Raw genomic sequence first — 13,024 nt, forward strand, 5'->3', positions numbered from 1 at the left:
GCTGTCAGAGCCAAGGAGAGAGTGGATAGATCATATCTGATTTAGAAAACAAATTCTTTCCTCTTTGATGACTTATAAATATTCCAAACTCATCATAATTGAGTCCAGAGTTTAGACTCAGTAAGAATAAACCACAAAAGAAAATAAAGAAATATTTGTGATGTATATGCATGCTATGTATGGAGGGGGAAAAGATACCATTAGTCAATGCTAACTCTTCCCTTAATTAGCCAGAGGATTTACAAGAATGATCATGTGCCTGGGGGTCATCAGCACTGGCCAGGTATATAAAGGGACCCAACCCAGAAGAGACATCACACCTGAGAACACCCATCCGCTCTCCACTTCTCAGCCCCACTCCAGCCCAGACACCCAACATGACCGGCTCCTGCTGTGGATCCTTCTCCTCCCAGAGCTGTGGAGGCTGCTGCCAGCCCTGCTGCTGCCAGCCCTGCTGCTGCAGAGACCCCTGCTGCTGCCGCCCAGTGTCCTGCCAGACCACAGTGTGCCGCCCTGTGACCTGCGTGCCCCACTGCACCAGGCCCATCTGCGAGCCCTGCCGCCGCCCCATCTGCTGTGACCCCTGCAGCCTGCAGCAGGGCTGCTGTCGCCCCATCACCTGCTGCCCCACCTCTTGCACAGCTGTGGTCTGCAGACCCTGCTGCTGGGCCTCCACCTGCTGCCAGCCCATCTCTGTGCAGGCTCCCTGCTGCAGGCCCCCATGCTGCCAGCCCGCCCCCTGTCGTACCACCTGCAGGACCTCCCCCTGCAACACCTGCTGCTAAGCTCCTGGCATCCCCACTAAGGATGTGCCATCACATACACACCTATGGGTTTAGGTTTCTAATCAAAATGAAAGAAAATATTTTCCCCCAAAGGTGACAACAATTTAACATCCTGCAACCTGGATACAATGTGAAATAAGGACATTGTCATTCCTGTCCTATGCCAAATTGGCAGACATCTGTCCCAGCAGGCATGGTCATGGATGGTAAATCACCTTCAGAGGTCCCCAGAAGGGACTTGACAAACCCATCTTAAGCCCTTATGCTTCAGGCAATCCAAATCCTCAGTAATGTTTTTGCCATGTGTTGCTCACTGTTTCAATAAAATGATTTTCTTGGCATAGCAAATGCCACACTCCTGACTCATTCATTAGTGTGTGTGACTAGAGTGTACAGATGAACAGAAGTCTAGACTGCACTTGGAAACCAAAGTTCTGTCGTTTCTCTTAAATGTTCTTTCATCTCCTTCTTTCAGTACTTAGCTCTGATTCATTTCTGATAATCTATCTCAGTCTCTCCTGTGGACGTGTCTTAAACCGCATACCACAAAAAACACACATGCGCACATACACATCCGCTTGCATGACATCAGGCTACAATAGGTACCCCAGTGTGTTCCTGGAGCATCCTGAGCTACCTCACTCTGCACAAAGCACCACATGGAGATTATCTAGTCTCTGCTTTTGAGGAAGAGATGGTCATTTATTGGCCTTGCCTATAGAGATGGAGCTCAGTGTTTAGTACAAGGCTGGTGCTTGATTTCCATTTGTTAAATGAAATTGAGCTGCAAAGGAATTGTCTTTACAAGAATTAAAAATAAGGAGGTATTCACTTAGAAAAGACAAAATCATCATAGATCACTTAACTGCTCTAACTTTTAGTTTCTGTTATAATTTGCTTCATGCTGCTGTGGTAAATAGTATGGCCAAAAGCAGCTTGGAGAAGAAAGGGCTTGTTTCATTTTACAGGTGACAGTCCATCAAGAGGAGCCAGGACAGGTGCTCCAGGCATGAACTGGAGCACAGGAGCACTGCTTACTGGCGTGCTCCCTCTGACTTCCACAGCTGCCTTTCTTACACAGCCTAGGCCCACCTACCTAGGGATGACACTGTAAAATGGGAGATTTAGCAATTCTCAGCATAGATCTCCGGAAAAGCTGAATGACTTCTACCATTCACACACTAAGTGCCCAGTGCCATTATTTGCACCAGTTAGACTCTGTCTTAAAATAACAACAAACAAACAAAAACGTGCTTGCTGGTTCAAATCAAATCATTGAGGGTCAGAGAGAATTCAGGGGAAGATCTTACTCACATGTTTCATTTTTTTTTTCTGAGATACTTCATATCCACCAGAGAAATGCATTTTCTAATTAGTGTCAGCATACTTTGGTATCAGATTAATATAGTCTCAGAATGAAAAGAAATCTTTAAAACTTATTATAGTTTTTTATTTATTTAATTGGTTTATTTTACATCATGACCACAGTTTCCCCTCCCTCCTCTCCTCCAGTTCCATCCCCCCAGCTCCCCTCTGCACCTCCCCCCACATCCACTCCTCCTCTGTTTCTGTTGAGAAAGGGGCAGGCCTCCCATGGATATTGACAAAACAAGGTATATCCAGCTGTGGTAGAACTAAGCACCTCCCTTTATATTAGGGCTGGGCAAGGCAACCCAGTATGAGAAATAGGTTCCCAAGAGCCAGCCAAAGTGTTAGGGACAGCCCCTGCTCCCATTGCTAGGAGTCCCACAAGTAGACCAAGCTACACAACTGTCACATATATGCAGAGGGCCTAGGTCAGTCCTATGCAGACTCCCTGGTTGTTGGTTCAGACCCTGTGAGTTCCTATGAGCCAAGTTAGTTGTTTCTGAGGGTTTTCTTGTGGTGTCCTTGACACCTCTGGCTCCTACAATCCTTCCTCCCTCTCTTCAGCAGGATTCCCTGAGTTCAGCCTAATGTTTGGCTGTTTCTACCAGCTACTGGATGAAGGCTCTCATGACAATTGGAGTAGTCACCAGTCTGTCACAGGAGATTGCCAGTTCGGGCTACAAATCCACTCTTGCTAGGAGTCTTAGTTTTAAAACCAATAGAAATGATCTCCAGACTCCAGATCCTCCGAGGAGAGTTTAATAACAAGAGACAAGAACAGTAGATGATATGTGTATCTGAAAGTCTTTCTCTCATACTTACCCATTCAAGGGGATTTTAAATCTAAAAGCGTCAAGAGATTCCGAGATATTTGGTTTAATCTTCCTGACTTTAGGCAGGAACTTAAGAGAGATTAGATAGATATTATAATGTAAGATATATATATATATATATATATATATATATATATATATATATATATATATTAGTTACAGAAATAAATTCAAAATTTCCACCAGTTCCCTGACCATACAGTTCTTCTGTATTTCTAATTTGGCTGTTTTCTCTTTTTGGTTAATTATTTGCATCTCTCTGTCTTCTGTGTTTGCACAGATATTATAATAGAGCAGTCATGAAGAACTCCAGATACTGAAGACTCCATTTCACAGATGAGGAAACTGGGCCTAAGGGAATGTCATCTGCCCTGAGATAATACTTCCCTTTTCCCTCCACCCTCCTCATCCTCATTTCTGGCTCCTACGACTGGAGTGTACTTTAAGAGTGCTACCAATAAATAATTCTCTATGAAAAACCTATTTTTCCAAAATTTTATACATCTTCTGACACCTAGTTTCCCCCAAACTAGTTTCTAACAAAACACAATCATAAAGCTATCAAGATGAGGACATGGCCTACTGGACCAACAGTCACCATTCTTTTCCAATCCAACCACAAAAGTCTCACAACTAATTACCATTATGCTTAAAATGCATGTGTTCCCACTGGTGATTATGCTCTTGCAGAATGCTTGGAACTGGAATAATATGACTTTAAAAGCTCATGTCATCAAGTCGGGGACACTCCCCTTTCACCAAGCCTGTCTTTGAACGTGTGTCAGCAAGAGCACCCACCGAGCAGAGCAGCAAAGAGAGTGGGAAGGTCATCTTAGGATTTGATGGGTGGTGGCATTCTGGTAGCATTGCAGGTAATGAAATCTAGATAAACTGAACAGGACTGTTTACAAAAGAACCAACATCAGCATGGGCTGTCAAACAGACCCCTCTTCCACAGGAAATGACATGATGAATATAGAGGGCAATATTGTGACTTTATATCTCCTACCTGAAATTTAGGATCTTCTGTTAGTTACTTCTTGCTGTGACGATATTCCCGACTATGGTAAATTGAGGGAGGGAGGGTTTATTTTGGTGCACAATTCCAAGTTATAGTGCATCATTGTGGGGAAGTCAAGGTGGCAGGGAGTTGAAGCAATTGTTCATATTACATCCGTAGTCAAGAGCAGAGAGCGATGAGTTAGCACATGCTGGGTGGTACTCAGCTAGCTCTGTACTTTTTGGTCACTGAAGGGCCCAGCCCGTGAAATGATGCTGCCCACATTCAGGGTCAGTCTTCCCACCTCAGTCAACCCAATTAAGCAAGCAGCTCATAGACGTAGCCATAGGCTGACCTAATCTAGACAACTCCTCATTGTGACTCCCTTCCCAATTGACTCTACAGTGTGACCAGCTGACAATCAAGACTAACAGTCACACACACACTCAGAGGCAAAGTTCTCAGCAATCCTTTCCCCGTGCTATTATTCGCCTGCCTCTCTACCCTTCATTTATCTTCCATATCCCCTCATTACGGTGGTGAAGCACAAAGTTCTCTATCCAGTAACCGGCTCACCAAGTCTCCTATTTTGTAATAATCCTATCCCATTTTATAAGCAATCAAAATTCTCAGCCAACAAACCCCAGTACTGACTACAGAAAGATGTTTGATTCCTTCACACATATTTCCAATGGATTTTATCTCTTTTCTTTGTTTTGTGTGCAGGTGCACACCCATGTCTGTGGGTACAGGTATGTTCTGGTGTATGTGTGAAGGTCAGAGGACAACCTGTAGGAATCTGTTTTCTCTCTCCTCTATGTGGGTCCTGTGGGATTGAACTCTGGTGGTCAGGCTTGGCAGCAGGAGCATTTGCCCAGGGAACCATCCATCTCACCAGCCCTACAATAGATTTTAAAGAATTTCAATTGCAGTGTTTGTCTCATAGTTAGTAAGCAAGAAATACAGCAGTCAAGAAAGAGATTCAAAAGACAGATATGAACAAAATCTTCATTTGGTTTTATCTTATTGACCTTTGAAAAGTTCTTCATCTTTAATTACTTTTAGTTTCATCTCGTCTCCCTACAAATTGTGATTACTATGTGGTAAGGAATTTGGGGGCTTAGTTTTCTTTCTCCGTCCCCCTCATTGCCCTGTTCACATAGTGTCTCATGGGAGGTTGTGAGTTACAGGACAATTCAGGTTCCTTTATTAAGGTCACTCTGATGCTTTGGTGATTATCTCTCCATAAGCAAGGCAATTAGCTCTTTTTTAGAAGCCTTGGGCCATATTTCCCATAACAGAAGAGACACACATCTATTTTATGAGCCATCGTGGCTCTTCAGGAATTGTTACTTTGTCTGAGTGTCAATCAGAAACCAGGCTTGTGACTCATGTGCACCATAGCCTCACATCTCTTCAGAGACTGTGAATAAGGGGAAAGTGACATCAGTAATGTGCACTTCAGACTTTCAGTCTGTCACATGGCCTAGCCTGGGAGGATTGAGTGACAGGTGAGCAATAGTTCTGATGATACAAACTATCAGGTATTCATTCCAAGGGAAATAGTAGAAGGGTGGAAAGAAAAGCATCCTTGCAGATACTGGAATTGTTGCCTGGCAACTGAATCCAGGCTTCTCTTTCCATTGGGTAACCACAATTCCAGGAAATGACTTTGTGTCCTTAGGATCATCAGCACTGGCCAGGTATATAAAGGGACCCGACCCAGAAGAGACATCACACCTGAGAACACCCACCTGCTCTCCACTTCTCAGCCCCACTCCAGCCCAGACACCCACCATGACCGGCTCCTGCTGTGGATCCTTCTCCTCCCAGAGCTGTGGAGGCTGCTGTCAGCCCTGCTGCTGCAGAGACCCCTGCTGCTGCCGCCCAGTGTCCTGCCAGACCACAGTGTGCCGCCCTGTGACCTGCGTGCCCCACTGCACCAGGCCCATCTGCGAGCCCTGCCGCCGCCCCATCTGCTGTGACCCCTGCAGCCTGCAGCAGGGCTGCTGTCGCCCCATCACCTGCTGCCCCACCTCTTGCACAGCTGTGGTCTGCAGACCCTGCTGCTGGGCCTCCACCTGCTGCCAGCCCATCTCTGTGCAGGCTCCCTGCTGCAGGCCCCCCTGCTGCCAGCCTGCCCCCTGCCGCACCACCTGCAGGACCTCCCCCTGCAACACCTGCTGCTGAGCCACCTAATACACAACTTTGCCTTATGAACAGAACTCTTCCTACTCTTCCTGGAGCAGATGAAAGTGCGACCTTTGCAAACCACCTGTTCTTCCTCAACTCACTCAGCTATAAAGGCCTATCAAATTTCCCACACATATGCAGCTGGTCATCTGCATAGCTCTAGACGATTCCTAGCTCTCATCAGCTGAATTCTAGGCTTCAAAAACGTGTAAACAAAGATGAAGTTCTTTCATGAAGCACGATCCCATTGCGTCACTGTAATTTTCTATTTCAGGCTTCAGATGGGATATATTTTCAGCATGATATTTTCAGGCTGTGGGTTTGCATGATAAAAATAATAAAATTTTATCTCTGATAAAGCACATATGCTTTTTGCATTCTTCCTTGATATTCCTAACCTCATTTACAGAATAAATTGCAGTGTTCAGAATGAGATGAATCAAGGGAAAATGTTTTCTTTCTTTCTTTCTTTCTTTTTTTCGAGACAGGGTTTCTCTGTGTAGCTTTGCACCTGCCCTGGAACTCACTCTGTAGCCCAGGCCGGCCTCGAACTCACAGGGATCTGCCTGGCTCTGCCTCCCGAGTGCTGGGATTAAAGGCGTGCACCACCACCGCCCAGCTGGGAAAATGTTTCTAAAGGCTGTATTTTGAACTTTCCCCACATGAGTATTTGAGGTACATCATCTGTAATTTTAAAAAGAATTCAAATATTTCAGATAATTTTGCTGATTAGATTTCATATTTAAAGAAACAGACTTTTGTGGTGATAGGACAAAAACGTTGAGGCAGATCTTTGATTGTGAATTTGACCCATGAGTGATCCATATACATAAGAAAAGGAAGAAACCCCAAGTTACAGCCCTGACATAGAAAGCTATGCAATGATCCTATCAGCGAGTCCCCAGGAACACCCTCACCACTGAATTCCTCTGTATTTACTGACCAGCCACTCTCTCATCCCCCAACCAGTACCACCATGGCAGTTAGGTTCTCAATGAGGCTGTTGATGAAAAAATCAAAAAATACACCCTTGGTTAGACAAGATGGCATACAGTGTCATTAAAACAGTGTCACTGTGGGTGACATGATGTTTACATTAAATCCTTGTAGGATGGCTTCACTGTTGTTAGAATCTTGTTAGGACAGTTAGGAAGACTAACTACTGTTTTTTGTTTGTTTTGTTTTGCTTATTGCTTTTGTTTTCTTGAATAAAACCTTCTACCACGGAAGTCATTTTAGAGAAAGGACAGACACAAACAAGTCACAAAACAAGGGCTCAAAATCGTGCTATCAACTTTTTGAGTCCCGGGAATCTAATCTACATGAGTCTTTTGGATTGCTGCTTATACACTTAGCCGTTCGTATGCACTGATTGATGAGACAGGGCAAGTGAGGGAGCTTTGTGAAGGGAGGGACTGAGCTGGTTTTGGTCAAGATTGAATTATGATTCATCTGCACAACATTTGGCACATAGAATACAACAGAATGATATTGAGAATAAACACTAAGGAGGTGAGGACACATCATCTTCCCAGCACATTTGCCTCATTTTTGATACATGCATTTTTTTTAAATAACACTGAACTGATTCATCACACGGTACCTCAACCGGAAGTCATGTGTCCAGGGTGTTCTGTGGCTAGGGACTTCAGGGACCATTTGATAGCGATACATCTTTAGTATGTGTGCAATGGAGTTTTCTCATGATTAGGGAGGGCAGTTGTTTCCCATCAGACCTTTGGGTTACAAATCCCATTGTTTTGTTCTTTCAGTTCTGCGGATAGAGTTTTATGAACACTAAGAAAGCGCTCTATGGCTGAGCTATAGCCCTTGCCCTCTGTGAGTCCAATTTCTTTCTGTGTGTCTTTGCTCGCCATTTACAAAGGAAAAAGGATAATGATCTTCACTTTACTCCTCTCAGCATTTTCCTTCTTAGACATCTAGAAACTCTTTCACATGACTTCGTTTTCTCAGATAGATAGCATTTTATTTGCTTCCCAACACATTAATATGATTGTTGGCCCTTGTTTGTTTCCATGGTAACCCTACGCTCTGGTCAGCTACAGTGGCTGCTATAGTGCCGGGTAACCCTATAACGAACCATGCAAGCATCATGACAAATGAAAAGGAGTGAACCGGAGCCTCCAGTCACAGATCTAGAACAGAAGTCGTCGTAGAGAAAGGGCAGACACAAGAGCTATAAAATAGTGATGTCGTTTTCCTATGAAGTCTGATCGTTTGGAGCCATTAAACGTCAGGGTTGATTCTGTTGGTGGAAATGAACTTCATGAAGCCTAATACACAGGAGGTACTGGCCATAATAGATACAGACAAGATAGAACTGAAGATCACTTTGTATTGGAACTACCTGCTACTGTTACACCAGGAGATGGAAGCCTCTCTGGATGGGCTCAGGTTCTTTGACTTCCTCACCTTTTGGGTGGCTTTGTTCACAGCGTCCCATGACTATTTAATTGTGCCCAGTTTGTTTGGAGGCATATTTGGTAATTTTTAGAATTCCTAAGTTATTTGGGACTCAATTCTTCCAGTTCCTGGGGATATTTGGTGAGCAATAGAATGCAGGTAGATGATTGAAAATGTCACATATAAAAAGTTGTAAAAGTAAATACACCATTAAAATTCCTAAACAAAGCAAATATTCAATAAGCTCTGGTCATGTGGCACTCATCATTCATTCTGCAGCTCGTTGGACTTATAAACAATATTGCGACACATATTTGGGGTCTGAGTTTTGGCTGCAGCATCTACTAATACATGACATTGAGTAAATAACTCACTTAGTCTGGTATAGGGAAATTGCAGGATATAATAATCCCTACCTTGTAGGAATTTATAAAGAATAAATTAACACATTTATTTAATTAAGCATGATGTTTGAAACAGTTGGAATTCAGTGATACTAAGTAAAGATACAAAACAATAGAATTCCCTTTGACATAGAAAGGTTAAGACCCTGAAAACAGGGAATGGGTAACTAAGACAAAACCCGCTGCTGAAGACGCAGGCCTACTAAGATGTGTTCCTGGAGGAGAACACCCAAAGGAGATGGGAAATTCCTTTCTTATTAACCTATTTTGACATACTCTTACAACATTCTTGCCTCATTTTGTCATGAGCAGTGAGTGGAAAAGGAACTGTACGATGATTTGCTGAATTCACTTCCATCATTAGCAATTCACCCCAAGGGCATGGCAGCTCTTCTGTGCCATCAAAACACCAACCAGCAAAAGCATCACCAAACTATGAAGACAATTGGTGACTTTGAAGTTAGGGTTATTAAGTTCATATTTGAACCATAAATAGCAAAATATAATGAGTTACCATGAAATAAGGAACACAAATAATCTTTTACAAGGACCCGAGCGCCTAAAACATGTCAAGAGAACTTACTAACCCACCAATGCCATTACAGAAGGAATAAACCAAAACAAGGAAATGGCCATCTGTCCTGGGGGTCATCAGCACTGGCCAGGTATATAAAGGGACCCGACCCAGAAGAGACATCACACCTGAGAACACCCATCCGCTCTCCACTTCTCAGCCCCACTCCAGCCCAGACACCCACCATGACCGGCTCCTGCTGTGGATCCTTCTCCTCCCAGAGCTGTGGAGGCTGCTGCCAGCCCTGCTGCTGTAGAGACCCCTGCTGCTGCCGCCCAGTGTCCTGCCAGACCACAGTGTGCCGCCCTGTGACCTGCGTGCCCCACTGCACCAGGCCCATCTGCGAGCCCTGCCGCCGCCCCATCTGCTGTGACCCCTGCAGCCTGCAGCAGGGCTGCTGTCGCCCCATCACCTGCTGCCCCACCTCTTGCACAGCTGTGGTCTGCAGACCCTGCTGCTGGGCCTCCACCTGCTGCCAGCCCATCTCTGTGCAGGCTCCCTGCTGCAGGCCCCCCTGCTGCCAGCCTGCCCCCTGTCGTACCACCTGCAGGACCTCCCCCTGCAACACCTGCTGCTGAGCCAATCAACCTTAACACTAAAGATTCCTGGCAGATGGCCAGGTTCCTGCTGCTGCCACTCAGGACATCACTTAAAAAAAATTGCTTTTTCTTGACAAGTATGTTCTTAAAATTAATTCAACCCATACATGAAAGATCCCTTTTGGGACCCTCTTCTGATAAAGAACACTGCACCCTCTTTAGACTGTGATCTAATACTTACATCATACTATTTTCTAATAAACTCAACATTCTCAGCATAGACATTATGGGCATTGTTATCATTTCCTTTGGTCTATTGTCTCAATTACCAGAGATGTTTTTTCAGTACAAGATACAGAATAATCTTGCATTGTCCTGGGAAATAACTAAAGTCTGAGTTGTTTTCTTGGAATCATCGTAAACGGCATTTGGGGCAAGCCAGCGGATTAGAATGGTGGCAGTTAGTCCCCACCACATAATCCAAATTCCACCCTTGCCAGTCAACTGAGAACCTCCTTGCAGTGGCCAGCCTATTAGGAAGCTGTGCCCAGGTGGCATCTGCATGTCCAGGCTGCTGACTTGTCTCCTGAGCGGAGAACTGTTGGGACATCATGAAAGTCTGCAAAGCTGAGGTGGGAGGAACCCCAGGCTACATCTGGTGAATTGTCTCTGTCTTGAAGACAAAAAAAAAAAAAAAAAAAAAAAATGACTAGTGAATGTGAAATAAGTTGGTTATTTGTAGGGATAAAATGTAATTATCATTACATTACCCCAGAGAATAGACAATTCCCAAACTTCAACCTTGAGGTCAACACTTATCCTCAGTATGGCAGAAGCCTGTTCTTCCTGCCAAGGTCACTAAGTCTCTTTTTTTGGTTACCAATGTGACTGCTGCTCTCAGTAAGCAATCTCTTCCTATGTGCTGATGTGTGACATTTAGAATGTTAGTGACAGTGCCAGCTTTTATGGATACTAAGTCTGCAGTGGCCTTCCAAGTCTGCTTACTTTTGTGCTCAGAAATTGCATATTATTGATATTTTTCAAGCAAATCAATCACTGTCAGTTTGGCATGTCTTTATTGTACATCTACCACAAATGAGGCCCTGAGCTCGCCACACTGAAGGGTATACAGTGTGAAACAGAAGACCTTGCTTGAAAGAGTATATACTATGCATAGGGGGAGGATGTGTAAAGAAGTCAACTGTCAACCTACATACCACAGCAACATAAAGAATTGACAAAATCAGCTGGGCAAGGTGGTTTAGGCTTATAATCTCAGAACTTGGGAGGCTGAGGAAGGAAGATCACCACAACTTTGAGGATAGCCTGGGCTATATAGTGAAATCCTGCAAGAGAGGGGAAGGGAGAAGAAGAAAGGGAGGGAGAGAAAGAGAAACCAGGCATGGTAGTACACACCTGCAGTCCCAGCACTATAGAAATGGAAGCAGGAGGATCAGAAGTTCGAAGTCATAGTTGGGTACAGAGTTTGAGGTCTGCCTGGGCTGTATGAGACCCTGGGACCCTGTCCTTTTTCCACTCCTGCTCAAAGAGACAAAAGTAAGTGTGTGTGTGTGTGTGTGTGCGTGTGTGTGTGTGTGTGTGTGTGTGTGAGAGAGAGAGAGAGACAGAGACAGAGACAGAGAGACAGACAGAGAGACAGAGAGAGACAGAGAGAGACAGAGAGAGAACAGAAATTATTTAAATGGATGAAGATCATAACCTACTAGGAAATACCACACAACTGTCCATAACATATTTGTATTATAAAGTAAGCTGTAAGAGAAGAAACCATTTTGTGAGAAAAATTTTTCTTAAATAAACTATATCTGTTTAGGTTTAATTGTAATATTATACAAAATCTACTCATAGTTGGTGATAATATTCAGTTTCTTCTTTAGGTTTTCTTAATTACATAATTCTTAAGTAAGCACATGTTTTTACTATGAATGAAATACAGTATCTAAAAGCTATTATTGGGGTAAAGGAGAATAGAGATAGAATTTGTATGTTATAAAATCAAGAGGAGGAACTATTTAAACGGTGGAGGGAGGGTAGTAGTTAGAGCAAATAAGTACACAATAATAAAATATAATAATATATATGAAATAATATATATGAAAATGTCACAATGAGACCCCATTTCTTCATGTGCTAACCAAAAACAAACTAAAAAAAAATTAAGTTTTTTGAGAAACTATTACTATTTTGGAGAAAACACTTAAGTCCCTTTTCCAATATATTCTGATTTCAAAACTTACCTATTTATCAAAGTCTCATTGACCTAAAGCAGTGTTTTGTACTGTTAAAGAAGTCTCTTTGTTTGACAGGCAGGTGTATGGTGGGATTCTCTGATATTTTAAAAATGTAACCAAATTATAAAACGTTGAATCTATCTTCTAACACTTGAAGATCAGCTCAATTATATAAATAATCTGCATTATTATGCTCCAAATTGATAATTTTGTAAGTTGTTAGCTATTCATGTCATATGTACAATTGCTCTTATCCATTTGTGTGACCAATCAGGAATTTGAGAACACAAGAAAATATTTCCCACACAAAATGTGTTCACAATGCTGCTGTTGAACGATAGTGTTAAATGGGGTCCTACGACTTGCTATGAACGAAAATATTGCCCACCACCAGCAGGAAGCTCTCTAAATTCTTTATAAGTGTTTTTTAAAGACACTGTCCTAGGACCCGAGTCCGTTGTTGAACTAGGGGTTTGCAGTAACACATTCTGTCCACAGTTCTCACATATACATGTCCTCTGCACTCGGCAGTAGTCTGATTCCCCTGAACAAAGACCTGGAAAGAGTGCTAAACCTTCCTTACAGGTACTTCAAATTTACTTTATGATATTAAGAAAAGCCACCACAAAATATTCATCTTATTTGATATGCA

At 43.2% G+C, this 13,024-nt stretch overlaps 3 protein-coding genes across 3 annotated transcripts; all 3 read left to right on the forward strand.

The window, feature by feature from the left end:
- Window positions 1-377: 377 nt before the first annotated feature.
- On the forward strand, window positions 378-785 carry LOC128122663 (keratin-associated protein 2-1-like). The gene has a single exon (XM_052758298.1). It carries the CDS (start codon window positions 378-380, stop codon window positions 783-785), a length of 408 nt encoding a protein of 135 aa, XP_052614258.1.
- Window positions 786-5,783: 4,998 nt separating this feature from the next.
- LOC128121237 (keratin-associated protein 2-1) lies at window positions 5,784-6,362 on the forward strand. Its single transcript, XM_052755690.1, has one exon. It carries the CDS (start codon window positions 5,784-5,786, stop codon window positions 6,174-6,176), a length of 393 nt encoding a protein of 130 aa, XP_052611650.1. The 3' UTR covers window positions 6,177-6,362.
- Window positions 6,363-9,766: 3,404 nt separating this feature from the next.
- Window positions 9,767-10,159, forward strand: LOC128121253 (keratin-associated protein 2-1). The gene has a single exon (XM_052755749.1). The coding sequence runs from the start codon at window positions 9,767-9,769 to the stop codon at window positions 10,157-10,159; it is 393 nt and encodes a 130-aa protein (XP_052611709.1).
- The last annotated feature ends 2,865 nt before the right edge of the window (window positions 10,160-13,024 follow it).

Source organism: Peromyscus californicus, unplaced genomic scaffold (genome assembly GCF_007827085.1).
Source record: "Peromyscus californicus insignis strain IS unplaced genomic scaffold, ASM782708v3 Scaffold_3__1_contigs__length_106647218, whole genome shotgun sequence".
Lineage (NCBI taxonomy): Eukaryota > Metazoa > Chordata > Mammalia > Rodentia > Cricetidae > Peromyscus > Peromyscus californicus.

Excerpts from the sequence above, each read along its gene's own strand:
- LOC128121253 (XM_052755749.1), top strand. The coding sequence starts at position 9,767 with ATGACCGGCTCCTGCTGTGGATCCTTCTCCTCCCAGAGCTGTGGAGGC.
- LOC128122663 (XM_052758298.1), top strand. The coding sequence starts at position 378 with ATGACCGGCTCCTGCTGTGGATCCTTCTCCTCCCAGAGCTGTGGAGGC.
- LOC128121237 (XM_052755690.1), top strand. The coding sequence starts at position 5,784 with ATGACCGGCTCCTGCTGTGGATCCTTCTCCTCCCAGAGCTGTGGAGGC.